Source organism: Palaemon carinicauda, chromosome 27 (assembly GCF_036898095.1).
Source record: "Palaemon carinicauda isolate YSFRI2023 chromosome 27, ASM3689809v2, whole genome shotgun sequence".
NCBI classification, from domain to species: domain Eukaryota; kingdom Metazoa; phylum Arthropoda; class Malacostraca; order Decapoda; family Palaemonidae; genus Palaemon; species Palaemon carinicauda.
Genome location: NC_090751.1, coordinates 59,910,381 through 59,936,642, shown reverse-complemented (window position 1 = coordinate 59,936,642; position 26,262 = coordinate 59,910,381). Strand labels below are relative to the sequence as shown.

At 42.0% G+C, this 26,262-nt stretch overlaps 1 protein-coding gene across 1 annotated transcript in view; it reads left to right on the top strand.

The window, feature by feature from the left end:
• LOC137621201 (acylglycerol kinase, mitochondrial-like) overlaps nt 1-26,262 on the top strand; it is an 85,266-nt gene that overhangs the window by 49,180 nt on the left and 9,824 nt on the right. The window contains exons 5-6 of the mRNA XM_068351609.1: nt 5,699-5,860; nt 18,591-18,743. Coding sequence (XP_068207710.1) covers nt 5,699-5,860; nt 18,591-18,743 — 315 coding nt within the window. The remainder of the gene's footprint in view (nt 1-5,698; nt 5,861-18,590; nt 18,744-26,262) is intronic.

The following is a 26,262-nucleotide window of genomic DNA, read 5'->3' as shown; positions in this document are numbered from 1 at the left end:
AAGTTCTTCTCGTCTGAGAAAAGGGCTTGCGACCTTCCTCAGCCTTGCTATCCTGTCATCTGATGGGAAGGCTTTGTGGAGATTGGTGTCTATAATCATGCCTAGGTATACCAGTCTTTGAGTGGGAAGCAGAGAGGACTTCTCAAGATTTACCATGATCCCCTGATCCTGACAAAGTCCCAGAAGTTTGTCTCGGTGTTGAAGAAAGGATGACACCGAGTCTGCTAGGATCAGCCAGTCGTCCAGATAACGGAGGAGACGGATGCCGATCCTGTGTGCCCACGAAGATATTAGGGTGAACACTCTGGTGAAAACCTGTGGTGCTGTGGAGAGACCGAAACACAGCACCTTGAACTAGTACTCCTTGTTGTCTAGGCTGAATCTTAAGTCCTTCCTTGAAGACGGATGGACTGGGATCTGGAAGTACGCGTCCTTCAGATCCAGTGTACACATGAAGTCTTGCGGTCTCACTGCTAGTTTGACTGTGTCTGCGGTCTCCGTGCTGAACGGAGTTTGTTTGACAAACTTGTTCAGAGCCGAGAGGTCGATGACTGGTCTCCAGCCTCCAGACGCCTTCTTTACAAGAAAGAGTCGACTGAAGAAGCCTGGAGACCTGTCGAAGACCTCTTGGAGAGCGCCCTTCTTCAACAGGGTCTGGACTTCTGCCCGAAGGGCTTGCCCCCTTGCTGATCCCATGGCAAGGGAGCTCAATGACACTGGATTCGTCGTCAGGGGAGGTAGAGATGTTGTGAACGGGACGCGATATCCCTGACTGATTACGGAAATCGTCCAGGAATCAGCCCCGAGTTGCTGCCACCTGTCTGCGCAACTTTGTAGGCATTCCCCTGCTGGTGGACATGCAGGGGGACTGCCAATCCTAGCGTTTGCGGCCTCGGCTGCTCCCTCTAGGATTTTTACCTCCCCTGGAGGACTTTTTCCTTTCCTGTCCTTGACAGGAAAGGGCTTAGACACCACTGTCTTCGCTGCCGTTGTTGGTTTCATGGTCTTGGTAGGATGGGACTGCTGGGGTGCTGGAGGCTTATAGGGCTTTGATGTCAAAGCCCTATGCAGGAGGGAGTCTTGGTGGGACTTCCCCCACCTCTCAGCAGCAAGTTCCACGTCTTTAGGCTCAAACAGATTCGTTCATTCCAAGGAAGAATGCCTGAGCCTGTTTATCTCTGTGTTAGGGACCTTCTGATGGAACCTCTCAGCCACCGCATCCCGACGTTTTAGGATGGTGTTCGCCCACAAGTTCGAGACTTGATGGGCCAGAAACTCGATCGTGCGAGTGCCTGAGAGGAGGAACGTCTCCATAGCTTTCCTGGTATGTTCTTTGGAGAAATCCTCAGAGCGTATCAGGATACCTAAGGTCCCTAACCAGATATCCAGCCACGAAGTGGCTTGCATAGCACACTTCGCAACCTTTTCCTGGTTAAGGATCTCAGTTGCCGAGAATGAGACCTGCCGGTTGGAGAGTCTCTCAAGAGGGACTCCCCTGGTAAGCTCTTCCAAAGAATGGTGAAGAGGAAGAGCTAAACAAGGCTCCTTCAAGATCTAGAAGTACCTCCTCTGCTGTACGCGAGGAGGTGGGAGAAGCTTGTTGCCAGCACTGGAGCGGTTGGAGGAGTATAACTCAGAGAGCTGGACCGCAATCTTGTCCCTGGTACTCTTAACCCCCTGAGACTAGGGCAGAGCTGCACTGGCCTTAGAAGGTTTTTGAGTTCCAAATACTCGGTCCAAGACCGTGTCTTTGCCCTCTCGAGGGGGAATCTCTGGGTCGGCAAACCCATTGAGAGTCCTCATAAAAGTCAGAACCTGCCAAAATGCATGTTCTGACTCTTGTAGTTCTCCTCCGGATGTCGGACTTGCAGCGAAGTCTTCTGTCCCCAAAGGCTCTTCTTGGGGAAAATCGCGGACGTTCTCCGAGTGACTAGCTGGCTCCGTCCTCGGTCTCGTCGAGGATTTTGGCACTGTCTTCGAGTCCTTCGACTCCTTCTTGGAAAGGATGCATGACTCTAACAAAGACGGAGGCAAGTTCTTCTCCGCCCCTATCCGGGAAGACTTTTCAACGCGAGGTGGGGTTTCCCTCATTGGTGCGATGGAGGAACGTCTCACCTCACATGATTCCCTTGAGGACAGGAAATCCTCGTCCGACAGGGAGCGCTGATGTGTAGGAGAGCGCTGACGTGCAGGGGGTTGCTGGCACGCAGGAGGTTGATGGCGCGCAGGTGAGCGCTGGTGCGCTACCTCAGACAAAGCCTTGCGCACAGGAGACCGTTGGCGCGCATGACCATCATGGCGCGTAAGGGACGTATGCGCGCAATGGCACGTACGCCCTTGTTGCCCCGTAATAGGGATCGGTGCCTGACTAGCATGATAGTCAGGATTTGTTGGCGCGTAAAGCGCATCAGCTGCCAGGAACGGTGACGTCAGGTCAGCAGGTCTGTCGGGTGGAAGGTCGGCGTGCCCTTTGAAAGGACGACCTTCCACCGAAGGGGATCGCGAACGATCCGCTGAGAGGTCCAGTACCATAGCAGGAACAGTCGGTGAACGCTGACGAGGCTCCTCTGCGGCGGACTGCAATGACGATGATGAACCGAAGAGGCGCCTCCTCACCGCTTTATAAGGTGAAGGAAGGCCCCTCCGGGGAAGAGGAAGGCGAGCCTTGCGACGGATGCGCCCTCTGGGGACCGTAGGATCAGCAAGCTGACCTTCTGCAGTCCTCCGAAGAGGAGTCTCTGTAAGTGAACTGCTCCGAGGGGGAGCATCACCGGCAGGAGAGACTGTTGGACTTAGTTTCTCCCTCGTAGGTTGAGCAGGAATGGGAGAAACTAAGCCTTCAGCTACTGCGGGATGTGAAGAGGCAAAGGTATTAGGAGATACAGCATTGGATACCTCTGACGCCACAACGTCGACAATAGCCAGAAGATCAACCTCTGCCAAAGTCGGCGATTGCTTGACAGCGGCACCCAATTGGATGATGTCAAGTAGAGCTTCCTTGGAGGGCGAACCCTCAAGCCCCAAGGAAGACCAAAGTTGAAACAAATTAGTTAATGATATATCCTCCCCCGGGGGGAGAGGTGGAGCTGCCTCGCTAGGGGAGGCAACGCCATCTCTCGAACCCCGAGTTTGGAAAACAGAACCACAGTCTACGCTACCACTCAATGGTGTCTCGAAAGGGACCGATCGAGCGAGAGCTTCGGAGGAAGTTTGGGCAACGGAAGAAGAGTCCTTGGGATTTTCTCCTTTCAAAGAAAACTTCGAAGGAGAAATATCCCGCCTGGACTTCTTCTTACGTCGCCGAGAAAACCTCTCCCACTGGGAGGTAGACCACTCCCTACACTCACCACACTTATTACCACTATCACACCGTTGGCCTCTACAGTAAGGGCAAAGGGTGTGAGGGTCTGTCTCGACCGCCGACATGAATGTTCCGCAGGGTCGGTCGGGTAATCCAGGACAGGTGCTCATAATTGCAGAGACCAACTTCACACTCAAACCTGTCAAAGAAAAAGCAAAAAAGCATTAATGGCTGCCAAGAGCAAGACGAGGATGAGAGAGGACACGTCCGTCTACCATCCGAGCCAAGAGCAAAGAGAGCTCAAGCACAGGTGTGTGAGAGGGGGTAGCTTAGCCCTACCCCCGCTAACTAGCGATGGGGTAGTAAACCCTCGTTAAAATTCTAATGGCTCGTCATTTCAGCTACGCCGAAAGTAATACCCCTATTAAATAGCGTGGTTTGTATGTCAGTTACGAAACAAAGTTAAGTAAAATTTCCATGGGTACAAACAGTAAAATATCATAGGGCATGTGTTCAGAAAACTTTGGAGGTGAGGGAGTACTGGAATGATTAAAAATGGAATATCTCTCTCTCTCTCTCTCTCTCTCTCTCTCTCTCTCTCTCTCTCTCTCTCTCTCTCTCTCTCTCTCTCTCTCTCTCTCTCTCTCTCTCTCTATTTTCTAACTTGAATTGTAATTCACAACTTTTATTTGTTCTTACTTGTAAACAAACATTTCTTATTTTAGAATAGGGAATGGCTGTTAAATTTGTTAACGAGGTAGTTAACAACAGATGGTGCACATGCACCTGCTTGTTTAAGACTCTTCACTTTTGTCTTTGACTATAGCGAGTATGGACGTACTGTTGCGATCTAACCAAAGGCTTTTATCTTTTTCTTTTACTTTTCAAAAGTTAATGCTGGCTGTTGATAAAGAATGTGAAGTAAAGAGATTCGTACTTCCTGGGGAAAGAGTGGGTGCTGCAACCAGTTTATGGCTAAAGTGGCTATAGATTCACACTTTTTCTGCACTTCTTGTAGGGGGCATGATTGTTTACAATCATCCCCATGTGCCAAGTGCAGATTGTGGCCTCCTGTGCAGTGGCAAGTGTATACTTTGAAGAGGAAGAACAGAACTAAGCTTTATCTTGGGTCTGTTTAGGCAATACCCAAGGTGACACCGAAGAAGTCTCTCACCCCTTTCTTTCCCTCATCGAGTGAGCATACTACTGTGGCTTCTGTGCATACGGCCCTGGATCAGTCCTTGGGGAGTATGTGACAGCAGAAAAGAGCTCTCGGATCTGCGTTGGCATTTTTTTTCTGGCTCTGCTGGTGTGTAGAGGGCCCTCAGTGACAGCCACACTCCAATGGAGGTTTGAAGCTCTTCTTATGTTACTGTGCAATATAATCTGCCTGCTGATCAACTGATTAGATCACACAACAAGTTCAGGTATTTTTCAATAGTGATAGCTTCACATGCTCTGGACATCACTTATTCCCATTGTTAAACTTAAGAAGTCCCTTAGTGTTGGTAATTCTTGTCCTTTTCAACCCATGGCCAAACTTGACCTAAGGCCCACTAGTCATTCTTATTAGTAACATTTAATTCAATAAGGATTTTGAACGTACACTGCACTCCATAATTTCAAAAGCCTCGCACAGAGCCTCGAAATCTTTACATAGCATACTTTAGTTCCTTCTGCTGCTAAACACTCTCAATACCACAATTCTAGTTACTCTATAAGTCTAAACTAGAATGTGAGGCAGAGCACTGAATGGGTTGTCTTGATCCTATATCTTTTCATTTGTTTAAGTAAACCCTTATCCTCAACCTTATATGAGTTTGGTGTGGCATATCATATGATTCCCCCTAAAATTCCGAAACGTGAACAAAGTTTCTACATATTTTGATCGTTTTGATTATGTTTCATCCGACAATGTTTGCCATTTGCTTATAAGCTTAGCCACTAGCTTGTCTCACATTATGTTAAACGGGTTAATATAGGCATTAGTAAATCAAAATCTAATAAGAGTCAGTGTGTTCCAGCTGATACCCCATATACACTGGATAAGCAAACTGAAATTTTATTATTAAAATTGTTAATATTGTCCTCCTTTGTACAATATGGAAATCTATAAGTTGCATGTTTCTTTGTTTATATTTATAGAAAATTAGTTCATTTTAAGCCTCTTATTTTGTGTAGTTTTTTAATGGATATAACATTTTAGTAGATGGCTTCATTTTTTCTTTTTTAGGCAAGCCTGTTTCTGGTTATCCTGCAGAAAAGTAATGTGTAACAATATTTCTATAATTTTGAAGCTCTTTTCTTGTTATTTTACTTACAATAATTATGGAATTTAAAACTGATATATCTGTTATTAATTGAGTTTATATTTTTTAATGATTTTACCCCTTGCAGATTTATCTTGGGACTGTTCAGCTGATTTAGAGTATTCCCAGCCATGCTCTGGATGTTCTAGATGTCGTGCAGTAGAAAAGGTAGAAGAGGTAAAGAAACCTGAAGCACCTCAGCGTTGGTGGATGGCTTATCTTCCTCGAACAAAAACTTTTGTAGCTGAAGGTAGGGGTTTATTTTCTGCCAAAATATCATTATCCAAAATTGGGTTTGCTCCAATGAACAAATCAAAACAATATGCTTCCATATCCAGTTTTTAACTGCACCCTTAACATTTACTGCAGTATTCACTTCCTGTCACATTTTTATTTCTTGGTATTAAGCCAATACAGTTCTTGTTAACACTTGTCTACCCAACTCTTTTCAGCTCCATATTAATTTCTTCTCATAACCCTACTGATCGATCTATTCTTTCTCCTTCTAACTATATGATCAAACTACATTTAACATACTCAGCTCCATCCTCTTACTTTCTGCCACATTTTCCAAGTAATTTTACATTTCTCATTTGGTGACCCTTTTTCCACTCGCCAATCATATGCAGGCATTTCTCCTCAGTGGAAGACACATTTTATTTGTCATATTCAAGTCACACTTCTGTAAACCAGACCTTTTTTTTTTTTCCTGAATTCCCATTTCTTTTAAAAATGTTGCAGGGCTGTAGATATCCTCCTTACCTCCCATGCAGTACAGTGAACCCTCGTTTATCGCGGTAGATAGGTTCCAGACGCGGGCGCGATAGGTGAAAATCCGCGAAGTAGTGACATCATATTTACCTATTTATTTAACATGTATATTCGGACTTTTAAAACCTTCCCTTGTACGTAGTACTGTTAACAAACCACCCTTTAATGTACAGAACACTTAATGCATGTACTACAGCACCCTAAACTAAAACAGGCACAAATATTAAAGGCGATTTTATATCATGCGTTTCCTAAACACCTAAAAAGCACGATAAAAAATGGCAACCAATGTTTTGTTTACGTTCATCTCTGATCATAATGAAGAAACAAACTCATTTAGTGTACAGTACACATATATGTATAGGTTAGTTTTTGCATCGATTATATTGATTATACAGTACTGTACTGTATGTTGATTTGTTTATTACCAATGTTTTAGTTTACGTATTTTTCTTAGGACTTCCAAATGAAATGTTTTTCATTATGACGCCGCCTGAAACGACGGCGTGTACGCTCAGTAAACAACCACGCTCAGAACAAACAAGGCATTTAACGCGCATGATGATAGTGATAGATAATGATACAGTACATACAGTATTTACAGTAAAAGCATTTACAAAATATGTTACCTTACAAATATAAATTATACAGTATTGTACGTAGCAAAGCAGGAAAATAATTTACGAGAGAGAGAGAGAGAGAGAGAGAGAGAGAGAGAGAGAGAGAGAGAGATTATTTTACGTACGTAAATGTAAATTTTAAACAAAAAAAATATGATAGGTTACAACATGTAGACTTTTAAAACCTTCCCTTTAACTTAATGCATACAGTACGTACATTACTAAACTATAAAACAGGCAGTAAGAATATTAAAGTAAAAAATAAAGATTGTTACTGTACTCACCACGAAAGAAGTTGAAGAAAAACTTGAATGGTGATGGCGATGAATTTGCTGCACAGTAGAAATGATGATGATGAAGCTGATGATGTGTTCTACTGTGCAGCCAATGATAGTATTTTACGTCTCTTCAGACGGAGGTGTCTTTTCCTGGGACACCTCTTCAACTTCTTCCTGGGAAACTTCAATTTCTTCCGAAGGCGTACTAGCAGGAGGAACTGGCTCTTTTTTGCGAGGCTGGAAGAACATTGTGATCGGAAGTTGTTGCCGCTGCTTCTTTTTTCGATCCAAGAGCATTTTGTAGGGAGTCATTATGTCATCAACCTTGTTGCAGAATTGCATCGAGCGAACCATATCCTCGTCCCACTCTTGCAACATTTCTTTCAACTCCTTCGCGTGGTTGCAGGCCTTGGCAAGCCGTTCTAATGTTAAGCCTGTTTCTTCGACATTTTCTTGGGTCTCTTCCTGGGTATCACTCTCCTCCTCACTTGCCGATTTCGTCAGGTCTTCGAGGTCTGCGTCAGTTAGGGGCTGGGAATGGCAGTCCAACAACTCGTCGACGTCTTCAGTCGTCATGTCGCCAAACCCGTCACCTCCAATTATGGCAGCCAACTGCACAGATTTCCGTATTGCAGAGTGTTGGATTTCCGACGGAGTAAATCCCTTGTCGTCGTAAACAATATCGGGCCACAACTTCTTCCAGCTCGCATTCACGGTTGCAGGTTTCATCTCTTGAAGTGCCTTCTGAATATTCTGCAGGCACGTGGCTATGGTGTACTGCCGCCAGTACGCCTTCAAGTTAAAATCTTCATCCTCGTCATCTTGGGCAGCATCCACACACGCAACGAGGTCCGCCAAGGTATTCTTCGTGTAGAGGGCCTTGAACGCCCTGATAACCCCCTGGTCCATCGGTTGAATTAATGACGTGGTGTTGAGTGGCAGGAACTCAACCTGAATGCCCTCATGCGACAGGTCAGTTGCGTGTCCACCAGCGTTATCCATAAGGAGAAGGATCTTGAATGGCAAGCCCTTCTCTAAGAGATATTTACTGACTTGCGGGATAAAACACTGGTGGAACCAGTTGGAGGTCAGCATCTTCGTAATCCATGCTTTTTGATTATGCATCCAGTACACGGGAAGGAGATTCTTATTTTTATTTTTCAAAGCGCGAGGATTTTTCGACTTATAAATAAGCCCCGGCTTTAACAAAAATCCAGCAGCATTGCCACACATCACGAGGGTAACGCGATCCTTGAATGCCTTAAAGCCAGAGGCTTTGGCTTCCTCTTTGAACAGGAAAGTTTGCGACGGCATTCTCTTCCAAAACAAGCCAGTCTCATCCATATTAAAGACTTGTTCCGGCTTGTATCCACCTTCGGCGATAATATTCTTGAACGTCTGGTTCACGTAAGTTTCAGCAGCGGCAGTGTCAGCGGAAGCAGACTCCCCATGCAGGGAAACACTTTTCAGGGCGAAGCGTTTCTGAAACTTCGCGAACCATCCTTTGCTTGCGGAAAAACGTTTCTGAGGCTGGGAATCAGTGGATGTCCCTGGTTGAGGATCATCTGCATCATCATCATCTTCAGCATGGTTGCCGTCGTCGTCTTTAGGTTCCTTTGCAGCAAAATTCTCATATAAACTCAAAGCCTTTGTTTGGATGGTGTTCGTATCCAACGCTATGTTCTTCTTCCGGCAGTCGGCAATCCACACAGCTAAAGCACCTTCCATGCGTACGATCGTTTTATTACGCGTTGTAACGACTCGCTTCGCTGATCTGCTAAAGGTGATTGCAGCCGTCTTTCTAATGTTCGCCTCGTCCTTTTTGATATAGCGAACGGTGGATTCGTTGATGCCAAAATGGCGGCCGGCGGCCGCGTAACTTCTACCATCTTTTAACATGTCGAGAAGCGTAACCTTCTCAGCTGTCGTCATCATCCTTCGGTGGCGTTTAGGCTCACTACCAGCCTTAAGAGAAGCAGAACGCTTGGGAGCCATTACAGTAGGATTTACGTACAGTACTGTAACAAAAAGTTCAACTTAAAAAGGTCGCACACAGCACAGATTAAACTTCACAAACTTAAGAACGTCTACTCAGCGATACGCGGTAACAGAGAGTGAACGATCCAGCCCCGCGAGAACTTTGATGCTGCGGGTAGAAGATGCGGGCAAAACACCAATCACAGGCTAGATAACAAAACTTGAGTTCTGATTCGTCATCTATCAGCGCTTGAACCAATCACAACCCGTCTTACAGTACTATGATGCGTTGGTTACCTACTCATAGAAGATGCCCCGCGCATACTGAACATACGTAGATTAAGTACAATACCGTAATAATAATAAATAATGATAATAATACTGTACAGTAATAATAATAATAATAATGATAATAATAATAATAATAATAATGACAATAATAATAACAATAATAATTTTATTAACAACAACAACAATAATAATAATAATAACAATAATAATAATACACACTTTACGTACGCTATTTTACGCTCTCTCTCTCTCTCTCTCTCTCTCTCTCTCTCTCTCTCTCTCTCTCTCTCTCTCTCTCGTACGCTTATTCGAAATGTGATTTTTGCAACAAAGAATATTATTGGATGCAGTACTGTACTACGTACGTATACATACAAAAGATTCATGGAAAAGAAGCACATCCATTACAGTACACACCATTCTAATATGGTATGACTGCATCTGATTTGCGTTTCATGTTCGATTTAATTTTACTACGTACTGAATTATCGTATGATCACATTCTCTTTTCGTGTTTTATTTCTTTCTGTGCTGAATTATATATCATATGTAATGCAATGAACAATCAGTAAGAGCAGATATTACTAATTACAGTATTAATGGAATTACAGGTAACAAAATATCGTATTTGGGGGTCTTCAGATTTCGCGGTATTTTCGAATTTTCCGGAAAATCCGCGATATGTATATATATATGGGTTATGGAAAAACCCCGCGAAGTGGTGAATCCGCGATTGTCGAACCGCGAAGTAGAGAGGGTTCACTGTACTTAGAATTCACGTAATCTTGCAATGTGCCATCATCTGTAACATTCAACCCTATATATAAATCACTAAATTTTTATATCTTTAATAAAGTTTATATCGTCATTCTGACTTCCATATACCTTCATAAATATATTTTTTGCCAGCAAGTTATTTTGTTTCCTACATGACATACAAACCCTTGTCCTAAATAGAGAGATTGTTTCAGAACCTGCTGGAGACTGTCGTTAAAGCTGGTTAAGGTGCGGTTATCAAGCTGGAGAGGGGGTGTGAGGCTAGGAGCCTCTCTTCCTTTCCAGCCAGAGTTCCTTCACCTTAGTTATTTTGTTTCCTACATGGCATACAAACCCTTGTCCTTAATTAGAGAGATTATTTCAGCACCTGCTGGAGACTGTCGTTAAAGCTGGTTAAGGAGTGAGCGTTTATCAAGCTGGAGAGGGAGTGTGAGGCTAGGAGCCTCTCTTCCTTTCCAGCCAGAGTTCCTTCACCTTAGTTATTTTGTTTCCTACATGGCATACAAACCCTTGTCCTTAATTAGAGAGATTATTTCAGCACCTGCTGGAGACTGTCGTTAAAGCTGGTTAAGGAGTGAGCGTTTATCAAGCTGGAGAGGGGGTGTGAGGCTAGGAGCCTCTCTTCCTTTCCAGCCAGAGGGCCTTCACCTTTGTTTCTGCCACATGTGTATGCATGTACAGTCAGCTCCTTACAAAACTTTTTAACAGAAGGTCCTCAACTTACAAACTTAATAGGTTCCAAGAAGCTGCTTGCAAGTAGAATTGTTTGTAAGTTATAGTGGGTTAAATTTTGATCTAGGGTAGGACAAACCTGAATCCCATGCCTGATTTCCAGCTACAAAAGTCAACAAATAGTAAGGTTTCATATGAAATAGATATCACGTATTACAAATATAATTTTGCTTACTGTAGTAAATTATATAATAGTTTTATTACAGTATTTCTTTATCTTATCTTTGTTATTTTCAGTTGAATTTGTTTGTATGACCAGATGTTTGAAAGTTGAGGACCTTCTGTATATTCTTTCACTTTTCAGGAAGTGATCGTGGTTGTTACTAATGGAATGGAATCAAGAGGTTCGTGTTTGTCCACGGGGAGGGTGAATACTGTACTCCAATCTCAGGGCTGAGCATCAGATACTTTTTAATAGCACTGGTAGGTCCAAGAAAGAGGTGTCAAAAAAAAGTCTATTGCTTGCTTTGTGAGATGATCCGTAGAGCGTACGCCTCAATTTACGAGAAGGTCAAGGCATCAGCTAGGACCAGAGCTCCCAAAGTTAGGGCCAAATCCTATTAGGCCGTGTTCCCTTATTGCTAATCCAGAAGATGACCTCGGTACTGATTTTGAAAACTCGACCATTGATCTCATCTCCTTCCAGCTGCAAGCCCTAAGGCTCCTGACACGAATGGAAGCGAGTCAGATTCTGTGTTTGTAAAGGCTCTTACCTGCATTTGTGTGGTTATTGGACTTACTGAGGCCCCTTACTCCCTTCTGCAGGGGAAAGATGCAGTTATAGACGTGCAATGTCATGCTCCAAGAGCCAACAGACAATGGTTAGAGCTACCATGGTCAAAGTTGGCTGCTGGGCCCATTGCTAAGGTTGACTCGTAGATCTCTGTGAGATGGGATACCCTTAGGACGAACAGATTGTCGAAGTTACTTCCTCCTCCATTTGTGAGACTGAGGAAATATTATAACATTCAAGATGGCTTCCCTTCTCCACTGCCACTACAGACAGTGTCAGCCTTGTCTCAAGGTTCAATCATGGAGAAGCTGGCAATGCAGTGGGTGACATTCTTATCTGCGGAGGCTCTGAACATGGAGAGGCTGGCGAAAGCAACTCTTTTGACTTCCTCATGGATGGACCGATGGTCTGAGACCATTGGGTTCCTAGCCATAACCAAAGACCTTTCTGATTCCAAAAAGCAGCGGGTGTTCAAGAATAATATTTTCTCAGGTTCGAGAGTGTTGGAGTTCTTGATTCACAACACAGCTAACCAGTGGGCGGCCAACTAGATCCTGAAGAAGCATGATGCCATTATCACCAGGTTTCAGAAGCAGGTGCCGAAGAGGGAGGCTCTCCTCCTTCATAACACACTGTTCAAGTCTCCGTCCTTGCTTCATCTCATTGGCGTGGAGGCAGTTACAGAGAAATGGAGAAAAGCAAACCAGGACTCCTCGTTACCTGCAGCCCATAGACATTCTCCCGTGGCGAGGAAAGCTCATGACACCTCTAAGGATGCTTTGAAGCAGAACACTGTTGAGAAGTCGGTTCCTTTCAAACTACCATTTCAGGACAAGAGGCAGAAAGAATTAGAGGAGCCAAGTGGTGGATTCAGATGGCAATCCTGCTAAGGGGGCCCTACCTCCTGCTTTACCACCAGTGGGAAGATGCCTGCAACTCGGGTGGTAGCAGTGGTGATGTCACAGGGCCGAACTTATGATGGTATCTGTCTTCCACAAAGATTATGTCATCCCATTCATCAGCTATCCACCTTCCCTGGTTTGCCTTCCAATGAGGTCTCTGTCCTTTGCAGAGGAATCAGCAAAGGGTGCTGCCCTTCAGACAGAAGAGAAGGGGACTCTCCAGGTCATATTCAGTTAAATCTTTCTTGTAGAGAAGGCATCGGGAGGCTGGAGACCAGTCAAACCTTTCGGCCTTGATCGAGTCTGTCCTTCAAACTCCTTTCAAGATGGAGACTGCAGCAACAGTCAGACAGGCTGTCAGACCAAAAGATTTCAGGGTCACATCAATAGCATTTATGAGCAGCAACACTACCAAAGTATCATACATAAACAAACAAGGAAGTATCTTTTCAGAGCACCTATGTGAGTTGGCAAAGCAAGCCCACTCTAAGACGTTGGACTTATCAGCACGATGAAGTGGTTTGCGAACTGTGGCCAGACGTAGCACTCAGACTGCCTAGTGTCTGAATTACGACCACACCCCAACTTCTCACTATACAAAAAATAGGGTGGAATACCCAGAGATCCGGGCAAAAGGTAAACAGTCAAGAATGAACTAGGCACTAGGCACCACCCCTTGATTTTATATTGGGCAAGGGGACCCAGCTAGAACCTCCGAACCTCCTAATAACCTATCTTAAGTATACTGTCTCTCCACGGTATTCTGCACATAGTTCTGAATAAATAAAGCAGTATGCTTTCCAGGTGAGATATTTTTTTACTTAAGAATGGCTATGCTTAAAAAAAATAAAAAACCTAAAGGCTGGAATCAAGAAACAATAAGGAAGGAAACCCATACTGCATCTATATGAAAAATGGTTTATTTCAAAATGAGAAAGGAAAAAAGTAATTAGGAAACAAACTGCCCACACATGATAACAAGTCCCGACGACAAAGGAAAATTACCGTCCTACAAGAAGTATTACTCAGCCCAAGCCCATCTTTAAGCAAGCTATGACTTATGAGAGGAAAAGATCACTGGAAGCTTGGTTATATCTCTTAGAAGATTTTGATGAGACTCCTGTATTGAAACCTGAATCGGTCCTCCAACTGGAATGCGTGAAACCCCAATTTTGACTCAGGAATTTGTGGTTCACTCTCCTGTGACCAAATTCCCAATTTTGACTCAGGAATTTGTGGTTCACTCTCCTGTGCCCGAATTCTCAACACCACGTTTCTTAGCCTCCTCTTTCTAAGAGGAAGGTGCCGTTCATCTCCAGGGAGAAACCTCAATTTTGACTCCCGAATATGTGGTTCACTCTCCTGTGCCCGAATTCCCAACGCCACATAACTTAGCCTCCTCTCTCCAAGAGGAAGGTGTCGTTCATCTTCCAGGGAGTTGGGAATTCTGAGAAGTTTCCAGCATTCCATTATTGGAACCACTTTCTACTGACTCCAAGAGTTCTAGTCTAGACCTGTAAAGACCTGCTGGTTTAGAAAGCCTTGTTTCTGACTCGGCAGTGTCCATTTATTTTGATTATGACTTTCTTGGCATTTTGCCACCCGATTGTGACAACTGACCGTTGCCTGCAAATCCCATCTCTAGTGGAATTAGTCCCTCATGGACTAGGTCCAAAGGTCCAGTTCCTGATCTACCTCTAGTTCAGCCTCGAGTCATGGAATGGAGGCCTAGTGTCACTGATCAGACAAAAATTGCAGAAAGGGAATTATTCTCTTCTCCAGAGTTACCTCGGAATTCAAACCCTTTCCGGCATTCGAAGGGAAGATGGAAACACTGGTCGGAACTTGAGGTTGAAATGGCACAGTTGGGTGTATCTGATCTGAAAGTGGTTGCTCTGTTTGGGTCTTCTCAATCGGAGCTTTTCCCTGAATTGTTGCTGGATTTTTCAAGATTTTTATTGTTGTCTTCTGAGACCACGGATTCTGTCTCTGGTCCGCATCAGAAAATGTTGTTAACCTGCAAATATAAGATGTTATGCGAGGTTAGCAAACGATTAAAGGCACCCCACATGTACTTGGAGAGTCGCCGGCTTGCCTATCTCCAGTGCTGCGAGAAATTAATATTGCTTGTAAGCAGATTGTAAAATCCCGGCGTATGTCCAGAGACAGAATTTTGAGACTCAGAACTATAAATCTGGCATTAAATCAAGCACTGAGCTAAAGTTTTTTATTTTAATTTTTTTTTTTTTTTTTATCATCATCAATCTCTATTAATCCTTTTTTATTCCCACATTGTGATTGTTGAAGGGTGTGGAATGGGACACCTTATGTGAGGAAAACTGTATCGAGTCACGGTTTGTGTAATTGTGTACTTGTATACACTATATCCATGACTGTAACTAAGTTACCGTATGTTAGATTTAGTAAATTTTGATTGTACTGTAATAGTCTAAAATCTATAAGTTTTGTATTTGATGAAATAGAATTTGGACTACAATGAGTGTAATTTCTTTTCCTGGAAAATTTTGACTATGTGGGCCTGTCAACTTCCTTTGTAAGATTTGAGGGTTGGGATAACAAATTGATATCCAGTTTGATTTATAGGTATATATATTCATCTACATGTAATTTGTCATCCTATCCTCTCACTGAATTATTTTTCTGTTAGCTAGTGCCAAAGAGTATAATAATGCGGATGTAATATGAATAAATGATATTGGATAAGTTTGTGAAGGGACAGATGATAGATTAAGTTTCCTTTAGTTGAACATCCTACCTTTATACTGAAATTTTTAGTTTTTTTGTGAATTAATGATGTACCTGATAATTGGAATTATGTAGAGTTGGTGTGGGGCGTTGTTTTCATTTACGAGACATTTTTTAGATGGGCTTTAAGGGGGTGAATATCATATAATATAACAATCCATTCCAGATACATAGGACATAATAGCTGACAAATTCAGTCGCCAGGGACAGGTCATGGGGGCAATAGTCCCTTCATTCTTGAGTGGCAGAGTCTTGACTTTGGGCAGTTTCTTGTCAACCGATCTACTGTATTTGCAACGTACCTCAACAAGAGGCTCCCGATCTCACCAGTTTCAAACCCAACAGCAGCACTAGAGGATGCCCTCCAACATCATTGGAACAGCACTGACGCCTATGCTTTTCATGTGTTCTGCCTGATTTGAAGGATAATCAATAGGGTGTTGACTACCCCAAATATAAGAATAATCCTGATGGTTGCCAAATGGCCTCATGCCAAACGGTACCTAGACCTGCTGACACACGTAGCACAGGTACCAAGAGATCTACCCCCTGTGGCCTAACCGTCTTTGCCAAAAGGTTTTTTTGTGAGGGACGGCACCGAAGATGTCTGGATATCTTCATAAATCCTCTGGCAACGTTTACAAAGCAAAGTGGGCCATCTTCTGCAGTTGGTGTTGTAGGAGGGGTGCTTCTCTACTTGGAGCATCTCTGTAGCTGGTAGCAGATTTTCTTATCTACCCTCATGGGGAGAAGCCCCTCTCAGTCTCAGTGTCAAAAGGCTATTGGTCAGCCTCGAGCCAAGTCTTCAGGCATAAGGGCTTCAAACTTTCCTTCTTATGGGAATTATCGATACTCATAAGGAGCTGCAAACAATCCTGGCCTTTCAAGCAACTTAGGCAGGCCCCCTACAAACCATTAAGATAATCTTTGGATAGAGATCTAACACTCTAGACTTTTCATCCTATCTCAAGTATCAGAAAAGAGGGAGGGATAAAGGTTTCTTTTTCCTTTGTTCTAGAGTTTGTGGCAAAGATGCAGAACCCTGCCATTCAGGAACCCAGGTTCAAATATTTTTCAATCTCCTTCCTTAAGGATGAGAACAATGATCGGTAGGAGTTGGTTCTCTGTCTCATGAGGGTGCTACGTCATTACCTGAAGTGGATTCAGCCAGTCAGACCACGGCTACAAAACCTTTTCGTCAGTATGGGTAAATTCAAGATGAACTCTTAAGAATACCGTTTCTTTCTGGCCTCAAGAAACTATTAGAGCATATATCCCCTAAGCTAGAGAGTCACAAGAATCCACCCAAGCTTGTGCTCACAAAGTCAGAGGAATTTGTTCCACACTATTCCTTACGAAGAGCCTTTCAATGAATCAAGCCTTTGCATATGTTTTCACTTGTACCTGTGGTAGCATCTCAACAGGTTGTGTAGCAATCCTAGCTCTTTCATGTGACAAGAAGCATCTCGTCTAAAGTCTAGTTGAGAGGTAAAAATATTTGGCATTTTTTCCTCTTTCCTTTCTCTTCTCTTGGGTGCATTGGTCTTGCCACCACTCACTGGATTGAACATTGATGCGAGTAAGGTTCCATACCAAGCAGCATTTATGTATGAGTAAATATATAAATATCTCCCTTATTCCCCATACGAAGGGGAGGATGGACTCAAAGGTAGACAACCCCATTTCTTTATATTGACCACAAACTTCAGACAGATCCTTTTAGGACAGAGTTTCTTCAATGACCTCTGTCGCCAAAAAATAACCTAGCCGATCACTTGACATTTTTTCCCAATTGCCAGGAGGTGGACAGGCGCCAAGAATTTCACACCTCCCCTATGTTAAAGTGTTTGGACATCCAGGTATTTTATAGCAGCCAGCTTTGGTATAGAAACATTCACCCTCCTTAAGGTAATTCAACTATTAAATGATGAGGGTTTGTATATGTGTAGGAACAAATCACACATTTTTAAAGTAAATTGTATTTTTCCTAACAATACAAACCTGAGTCCTTTAAATTTTACTTTCTCCCTCATCCACCCCTCAAATCATAGAAGATCAAAGTGGCTACGCAGTGTGCCGGTGAGATAGCAGTGCTTCCCCACCATCCGCTAGTAACTGCCAATGCTTCATTATGAAATCGCACTCCTATTAAAGGACTTACGTTTGTATAGTTAGTAAAATATAAATTAATTTTTAAATTAGTAATTCAGAGGTTGGGAAGTTTGCACTTGTAAATTAATAGTACAGTATTCTATCTTTGAAAGGCAAGTATGGAAATAGCTGATTTTAGTTTAAAGAGTTGTTGTTCTTCAATACATTTTTATCCTCCTAAGGATTATATGAAGCTGCTATAAATCTTGAAATACATAAGATTCTTACTTTAAGGAAAATGAAGTTAAGGTTACAGCATTCAAATAGGCAGCTACGATGATGAGATCAAATATAGCTACTCACATTGGGAATTGTTTGTAATCTTTAAAATACACTTTCTTTAATAAATGACAAGTATTATATAAGCAATTGTACAATTATACATTAAAACAGATTAAACCTATTCTTTAATTATGGCCTTTTCAAAAAGAATTCGTAAATAAAGTTATTTTATCTTCTCATGTAAAGGCTATATTTCTTTGATCACTAGATATTTCATGAAAGATCGCACCACCTCTGTAAAAGTCAAGCTTGACTCATGGGGTTGGTTAATCTCCAACTTTTAATAATAGCCATGAAAAATTCTCAGGACTTAATCCTGGAACACAGATTAACACCAGATCGTAAACATGTTTTGCATAATCATCCCATTTTCAATCGGCAAGAAATGTCAAGTCTTGAAAGCAGTTTTTTTTTCAGGAATGTCAGAATCTTCATTCTTTTAATATCATAAGATCTTTAATGAAAAAGGTTACAATATATTAGATAGGATATTTAAAAAAATAATAAGAAAAGAGAAAATTAGTTGCAACATATTAGATTTGATATAATATGTTTCTAAAGGACATACCGAACAAACCATTTACTGAAGCATTTTGTAATGTGAGCAATTTTAGTTTTGTTTTAATTCTTTTTATTGTGTTTTGAATGAGTGGCAATAGATGGATTAAAGTGACTAATTGATTCTTTTATCTCAACCTAGATAAAGAAGAAATAGATTATAGTAATATAATCAATGAGGAGTGTGGTATCCTGCAGAAAACTTCAATTAGCAATACATGTGATGTTGCAGTGTGTACTAAGAACAACCATGAGACCGCAGACATTCCGGGTTATTCTCTTGTTCTCAAAATGGGTAAGTTTTGCTTTTTTATTGTTGATAAGTTTTTACTTCTTTGTAGATATTTTGTTATAAAAATGTTATAGGTTGTATTTTTGAATTATTTTTTACAATTTCATATTCTGTTTTGATGACTTGTCAGTGTACTGTTTAGGGCAGTGGTTCTTAACCTTGTTGGAGGTACTGAACCCTGCAAGTGCCATATGTACACTAATCGAACTCTTCATAGTTGGAAACATATAAATAATGTAGGTAAACTGAAATAAAGAGAAAAAGAAAAAGGAAGTTCAAAACATAGGTATATATTGTATTAGTGCACAATATGAACCATGCATCATTTGCGCATTGAACCACTGTGTTCAAAAAACAAAATCAACAAAATATGAACTTCACACAAAAACAAAAAAACATAATGAATACTTATTGCAAATCAATGTGACTTTTGTTGTTGCCTTCCAGAGACAATTTCTGGAATCCGCGGCTTAACCTTGGCAAGTGCCACTCTCATATCATTTGTGTTGTGTCACCTCCGCCGAACCCCTGACACTGCCTCACCGAACCCCTGGGGTTCGATCGAACACAGGTTAAGAACCACTGGTCTAGGGCTATATCCTATGGGGAGTTCTAAGCAGTAATGATCTATTACCTATTGTTTTTTCCATTTGTTCTCTTTGGTCTCGACACTTCATCCTGTTTCTTTAACACTGTACTGCCTTAGTTGAGAAATTTTAATTTATTACCAATTCATCAGACTTTCCTCTAATAATCTTAAAATTCAATTCAAAGGCCTTGATAAACTTGTGTACACACTTTTGATAATTATAGGATGTTGGTGTTATAAAGTACAGTACCACAGGAGATAACATTCCATAACTATTTCAAGGAGTCTTACCAGCAACTCATAGGGCTTATTAATTTAGAAGCTCAGCTTTTAAGACTACAGTTATTATTTGGCTATCGCTGGTGTTACGTTCCAATCATCCCCCACGATAGGTGGAAAACTGTGAAGTAGAAACAGTATATTCTACAGCATATTTTTTTTATAGTTTTTCCTAATCTTTTATCGGTAGATTTAAGTTTCTATAAGCTTTCCCCACAGTCTTATTAAACCTTTCTACACTCCTAAATACTTTAGACAAATCCTTACGTATCAAAGAATGAATTAAAAACAGTGCTCAAGAGTGAAGATACATACTTGATTAATAATAATGACCTGTGCAGTTCAGTATACTGTACACTGTTGATGATGATGCTGAGGTAAATGTACTGCCCAGCAAAGAAGATCAGTGCTGTAGTGCAATATCTTCATCGTCTTTTAGCGTAGTAACTTCTATACCCACTGACAGCAGTACCAGTGTCTTCTTTTTATTTTGTGGGTGAGAAATGTAGCAATTGGCAGTTGCTAACGCTGTCTTTTCTTATAAAGAAGGTTGATTTTATAAATTGCCATGGCTCCTTTGATTGCATTTCTGAGTTGCAATGCACAAATCATTTGTGGATCCCAATCTTTTGCCATTCTCTGAAGTTCTTTTGCTAGTTTTGCAAGAGTTGAGAGGCATTTTAGTGATAGGCCAACTTCTGCTTCTTCCCCTCAATCCTTATGCTCTTCTTCATCATCTCAGTCAGATTCTCATCCGTTATTGGATTTGTGTGGGTCTCTTTTAGGTCATTTGTGTCTGTATTCATATTGGTGGAGCCATCTCCTCTTAGTAATTTCTCCAACCTAACTGCTGAGTAATGGATTTTGTCAGGAGAAAATCCTTTATAGTTGTTGACCACTTCTGGCCACAGTTTCTTTCAACAAGCATTAATTGTTTCTTTCTTCATAACCTTTATGGCCCTCTGAATATTTTGGGGACATGTAAGGGTGTACCAATGCCTGTACTCCTTCAGGGAGAATATACCACCAAGCGTCCATAGCCTTGACCAGATATTGAATGAAGTCTCATTTATTGAGGGCCTTAAAAGCATAAGTCTTTGATCTATGGGGTGAATCAGCGATGTCATGTTGGGCTGTAAAAGTTCAACATGTGCACCCTCATATGACAGGTCAATTGCATGGCCTCCAACATTGTCCATTAGGAGAAGCCCTTTAAAATCAAGATAAAGCTTTTTGTCAAGATAAAGCTTGACTTTGGGAATGAAGCACTGGTGACACCAATCGGATGTCTGTGCTTTCATTATCCATGCCTTAAAATTGTACATTCAATGAACTAGCAGTGGAGTCTTATTTTTGTCTTTGAGGGCCCTTTGGTTTTTGTACTTATGAATAAGCACTAGTTTTATCCTAAATAACATAAAATTTCCACACGGATGTGTGAGGCATCTTTGTAGGAATTGAATCCAGGGGCTCTGGCCTCCTGTGTAGTAAGAGTCTGTGATGGCACTTGGTGCCAAAGTGGCCAGGCTCAATCACATTAAAAACTTATTCACACAAATAACCCTTTTACTCAATGATGATCTGGAACGTCTCCTTCATATGATCATCAGCTTCCGGAACTCAGTAGAGGCAGCCTCTCCATGCAGGGACCTACTCTTAAGGTTCTGGGTCATTGTCACGGCCATCTGTAAACTTTCTGTAGAGCTGCCTGGCTTTCTCAAATTTAGGTTTTGGTATCGAGTGCAATGGTCTTTTTCCCTCAGTCACTTATCCAAAGGATTAATGCAGAGTCCATCTGTACAATGACCTCATTATGGGAAGTTATCACCTTTTATCTGTCTTCTTAAAGCTAACTTTTGCCGTTGTTCTCATATTCTTTTAATCCTTCTTGATATAGCAAACGGTAGATTCATCGATGCCATAATGACGATCTACAACCTTATAGATTCTCTCATCTGTAAGCATGTCAATGAGTGTGATCTTCTCCACTATAGGAGGCATCTTCCTGTGGATCTTGGACTTGCTGCTAGAAGCCTTAGAAGGTACATGACCTTTGGGCAGCAATGTAGGGCTTGAAAGCAATTCATAATTGTTCCAACACCAAACAAACCTTACGCTATTTAATAGTGATAATTTTTTGGCGAAGCTGGAAGGCTAGGTTGCTGGCTTCCTCATTCACTCACACATCAGTGGGATTACACCACTTTCTTTTGGCTTTGGAGAGAATGGACGTGTCCGCTCTCTGCTCCCACAAAAGACTTGGCCTTACAGACTATTGTTTTTCAATTCCTTCTCTTTTTCAGGTGTGATTGTACTTCTTGATGCTCCTCATGCGCACTTGTCCAGGGCCTGAAGGGCGCACTTGCGGCACCTGCTTGTCCTCGGTTGAGACCGATCCCTATTCTCTGTGTTCCACCTCAGACCTCTTCATCTTCCAGGGACCGTTATCCTCTACGTTCATCCTCTTTCAAGCAGCGCTCCATTTCACGAGATTGGCAATCTTCTCGTTATTCTCTTGCTCGTGATCGTCACTCTCCGACTTGTGCTCGTCACTCTCCAGTTCGTGGTCAATGCTTTGCTGACCGTCGTTCTCCTGCTGTGATGGAGTGTCCTTCTCCTGCTGTACGTTCGTCATTTGTCAGGACGAGATCTTCCAACATGTCATTCGCCATCTTGTTCTCACAGACGATCTCCCACAAGACGACACTCTCCTACCCAGCGTTCTCCAGCACATATCTCGCCATCTCGATGAAGTTCGCCTTCGCAGGTCACTAACGTGACGCTCTCCTGCTCGTTGATCACTAGCTCGTTGATCACTAGCTCGTCATCTCTCCCCTACTGGCTTATCGCCAGCTCATTTCTCCCCTGCTCGCTGATCGCCTATGCAACACAAACTCGTCACTTTCCATCTCGTCGCACTGCCACTACCCTTCATCACTCTCTGACGCGACACTCCAGCGAGTTGATCGCCAACTTGTCGATCTCCTACGATGCTTTGCTCGCTGTCGCAGTGCTCGCCATCGTGATGCTCTCCTACATAACTCTCACCAATGCGTTGCTCGTCATCACATCGCTCGTCAACTAGATGATCTTCAGCGCAGTGCTCGCCAACATGTTGCTCGCCTTCTTGCCGTTCGCCTGCTCTCTGGTCACCTGCTCACAGGTCTCCAGCACGTTATTGTCGATTTCCAGCTCGTCCAAGGTCTCCAAGGCCTTCCCAGCCTTCTTCTCGTTCTCCATCTCTTGCTCATTTGAATGTTCCCGTGCACATATCTCGTGCACCTGTGAACTTTTCAAGAGCTTTCACAAGCAAGGAGTTTCCTAAAGAGGCCTTGACTTCTGTAGCAGCAAGTGGGAGGCCTATTTCATTTCTAGAAAGCTTCAAAGAGCCTCCAAATAAGTACGCTGGCATGCCTATCTCTTCGGAGTGTCTGAGGAAGGTCACGAAGGAAGATTTCCAGATGTCTGTTCCCATTCCATCTTCTCAGTTTCAGGTTCTGAAGTGACACCCTGCAAGAAAGCACTCTCCACCTCCAAGCCTCCCCTGTCATCATTTGGTGAACAGCCATCTTGGTTTGACAACCTCATTAAGGCTGTCAAGCTACTGATGGTAGGCACATCCCAGCCAGCGCAAATTCCACCCAGGCAATGGTCTGGAGTAGCTCCTACACTTAGGATTCTATTGGAGAAGTCCTTTTCCTTCTCCTCTTCCTCTGGTGCTGAGGAGCAACAACACCACAGTACATGTACCTTACTTTGGTAATTGGTTCCAGGAGAGGCGACTAAGTTGAAAAACAAGTAAGTCGAATGTACTTGTCTCTAAGTTTACTTGACACTAGGCTAAACCTTAAATAACCATTCCCAGTTCTGTATTTTATTTGTAAATGCAATTTGAATAATAAATGGTTTATAAGAATCTATTTAAGCTTACAGACAAATAAATTTTAGATTTTAATTTAGCAAAAAAGGGATTTTGACGAGGGAAAAATCTATTTCTGGGGAGAGACCTGTGACGGCCGGTGAAAAGTCCTTCTTTGTACTTTTTCTGATATAAATCTTCCAAATATACCAGAGAAAATTAAAAGCATGGAATGCAGAGGTTACAACCCTCGCGCGAGCACCTTGTTGGTGTCGTATATCTAACAAGGGCGTTTGTAAAACACTATTCACAGGCTGTCTTCCATTTAGATAATCCCTTCATCAAAGGGGGAGGGCCGTGACAGGCCCTAGAGAATACAGTTGGGTTACCCTACCGACACCTACCACTCGCGCTCACCAGGTCATCCTTCTGATTTTGGACTTGCAAACAAGTTGAGTTTTTTGGGCACAGTGTTTTTTCGAAGAGTTTCTCGTTATTTCAACATGACTGACATTGCTACTTCACCCTTACCAATGTTAAGTACCATAGTTTGTTTTGGCAGCTTTTGGCAGTACCGGGCATTTGTTCTGTTTCCAATATGGTGGTTTTTAGTTTTGGAAGCGATTGTCCTGCCGAGGTATCGGCAGCCATTTTGGGTTATGTTCGCTTTGATAAATTTTCTAGTTATTTTTGCCCATCTGGTACTCTGTCTTCTAGGTTATATCACATACGTTTTATGGCCTTTTTGTGTTATCATTAATTATTATTAGTTTTTACTATGGTATTTATTTACTTGCAAGTCCAATTTGGACCTACGAAGAATAGCGATTTAAATAGCGGTTTAAAGTATAGCGAATTAAAGTTTAGCGATTTAGTCTGTCAGTTTGTACTCGCCTCAGAGGCTTCGATTTAGACTATATCCTTGTTTATTTGTTACGTTGTCGTTATTCTTCGTTCTTGGTTATTACAATTACTAAGAAAAAGCAATCAATTATATTAATTTTCTTATTTTATTGTGTGATGTTAGTTTTTTATTATGTAACCTTGAGAGCGAAAACAGAGAGTGCTCGTTCCCTGTTCTACAGATATGAGTTATCCCTTCTCTCGTTTTCTTTGTTAGCTCGAGGAAGAGAGGTGAATTTCCCGTTCTCCGTTTTTATACGATCACGAGTTATTCAGGCCTCCTCTTAGTATCAGAGTTGATGATAGTACGTTTAATATTATAAACGTTTTTATTGATGTGGTTACTGTTAATATAGCTAACACTATTAATATGTACGTTAGTGTATGAGTCATTAATTGGGGTCGTTTTATACCGACACCCTTAGCTCCGCCTTGAGTTATGCTCCGCTATAATGGATACTCATTGGGTGAGAACTAGTTATCGTACCGGAGCAGATTTTTGGAGTGCAACGGTGAAATCCGGCACTCGGACTCCGGCTGAAGCCTTTTACACACGAACCTTTGTCATGTTTGATCATAATTACACCGTTACGGCCCCCTTTTTCATCGTATCTCCGGCTTCACTGGAGATAACACATTCATTGAGGTTAATGTTATCGTACCGGAGACGGTCACGATATTACGATGACGGGCCTTTGCTACCGGATCTCCGGTACAAACAGAGATCAAGCAGACGTCCAGAACTTTTTTCATCGAATGTCCGGCTTCGCTGGAGATAACACAAACATTCATTGAGGTTAATGTTATCGTACCGGGGACGGTCACGATATCACAGTGACGGGCCTTTGCTACCGGATCTCCGGTACAAACAGAGATCAAGCAGACGTCCAGAACCGGAGTTAACAATGTGATACCGATGAAGATTTCACAGTTTCATTATTACGGTCCCTTTTTCATCGAATCTCCGGCTTCACTGGAGATAACACAGACATTCAGTATTAGAGAATGTTTCACGAATTAATGTAGATCCATGCTTGTAAATGTAGATGTTTACAATTTAGCATGTTTACTGTACATCCCGGGGTGTTTATTTGTGAATGTGGTGTGTTCTAAGAGAGTATAAAATAGGTTGAATAACAAACTAAGCTGTTATAATTACTTTGCGATAATATAAAATAAACTTAGTTGTTACATTTATCAATACAGTCATACCTCTCTTCATGAAAGATTCTGCTTACGAAATTTTCAAGCTGAAAAATTAGATGCGAATATTTTTATGACTCACTTTGCGAAAAATGTTTCATTTAAAAAAAATAAATTTGCCAGCGAGGCCAAGAATAAAAATCACCCAATAAAAAGTTGAAGAAAATGGATTTAGACAATAGAAAATGTAGCTGTAGTCTATAACAGGGTTAACTATAATAGTACAGTACATATGGTACTGTATATTTTGTATATGTACAGTATTATGCCGTATGTATTACTGTATATTATTTTCCATTTATCATTACATTATGTTGTAATTACAACTTAATTTACAGGTATTAACAGTTAGTTTAGGTATATTGAATGGTTCAAATGTATTTGGATGTACAGTATTTCATTGTTGTTATACTGTAGCTTTATTATAAGATTTAATGTGGTGTTTTATAGGGTTCAGAACGAATGAGGCAATTTGCATGTGAAATGTGACTCACAACACAAAAAAATCACTTTATGAAAGCCACTCCAGAACGAATTAATTTCTTGTTGTGAGGCATTACTGTATTTACACTCAATATCTTTGTTTACATCGCATAGCTTACGTAGATGGCTGTGGATCATCAGTGACAACAGCTGATTCGTCTGTTGACGTCGTTGTTCAATGCGCATTTTAATAAGAAACTTGGAAA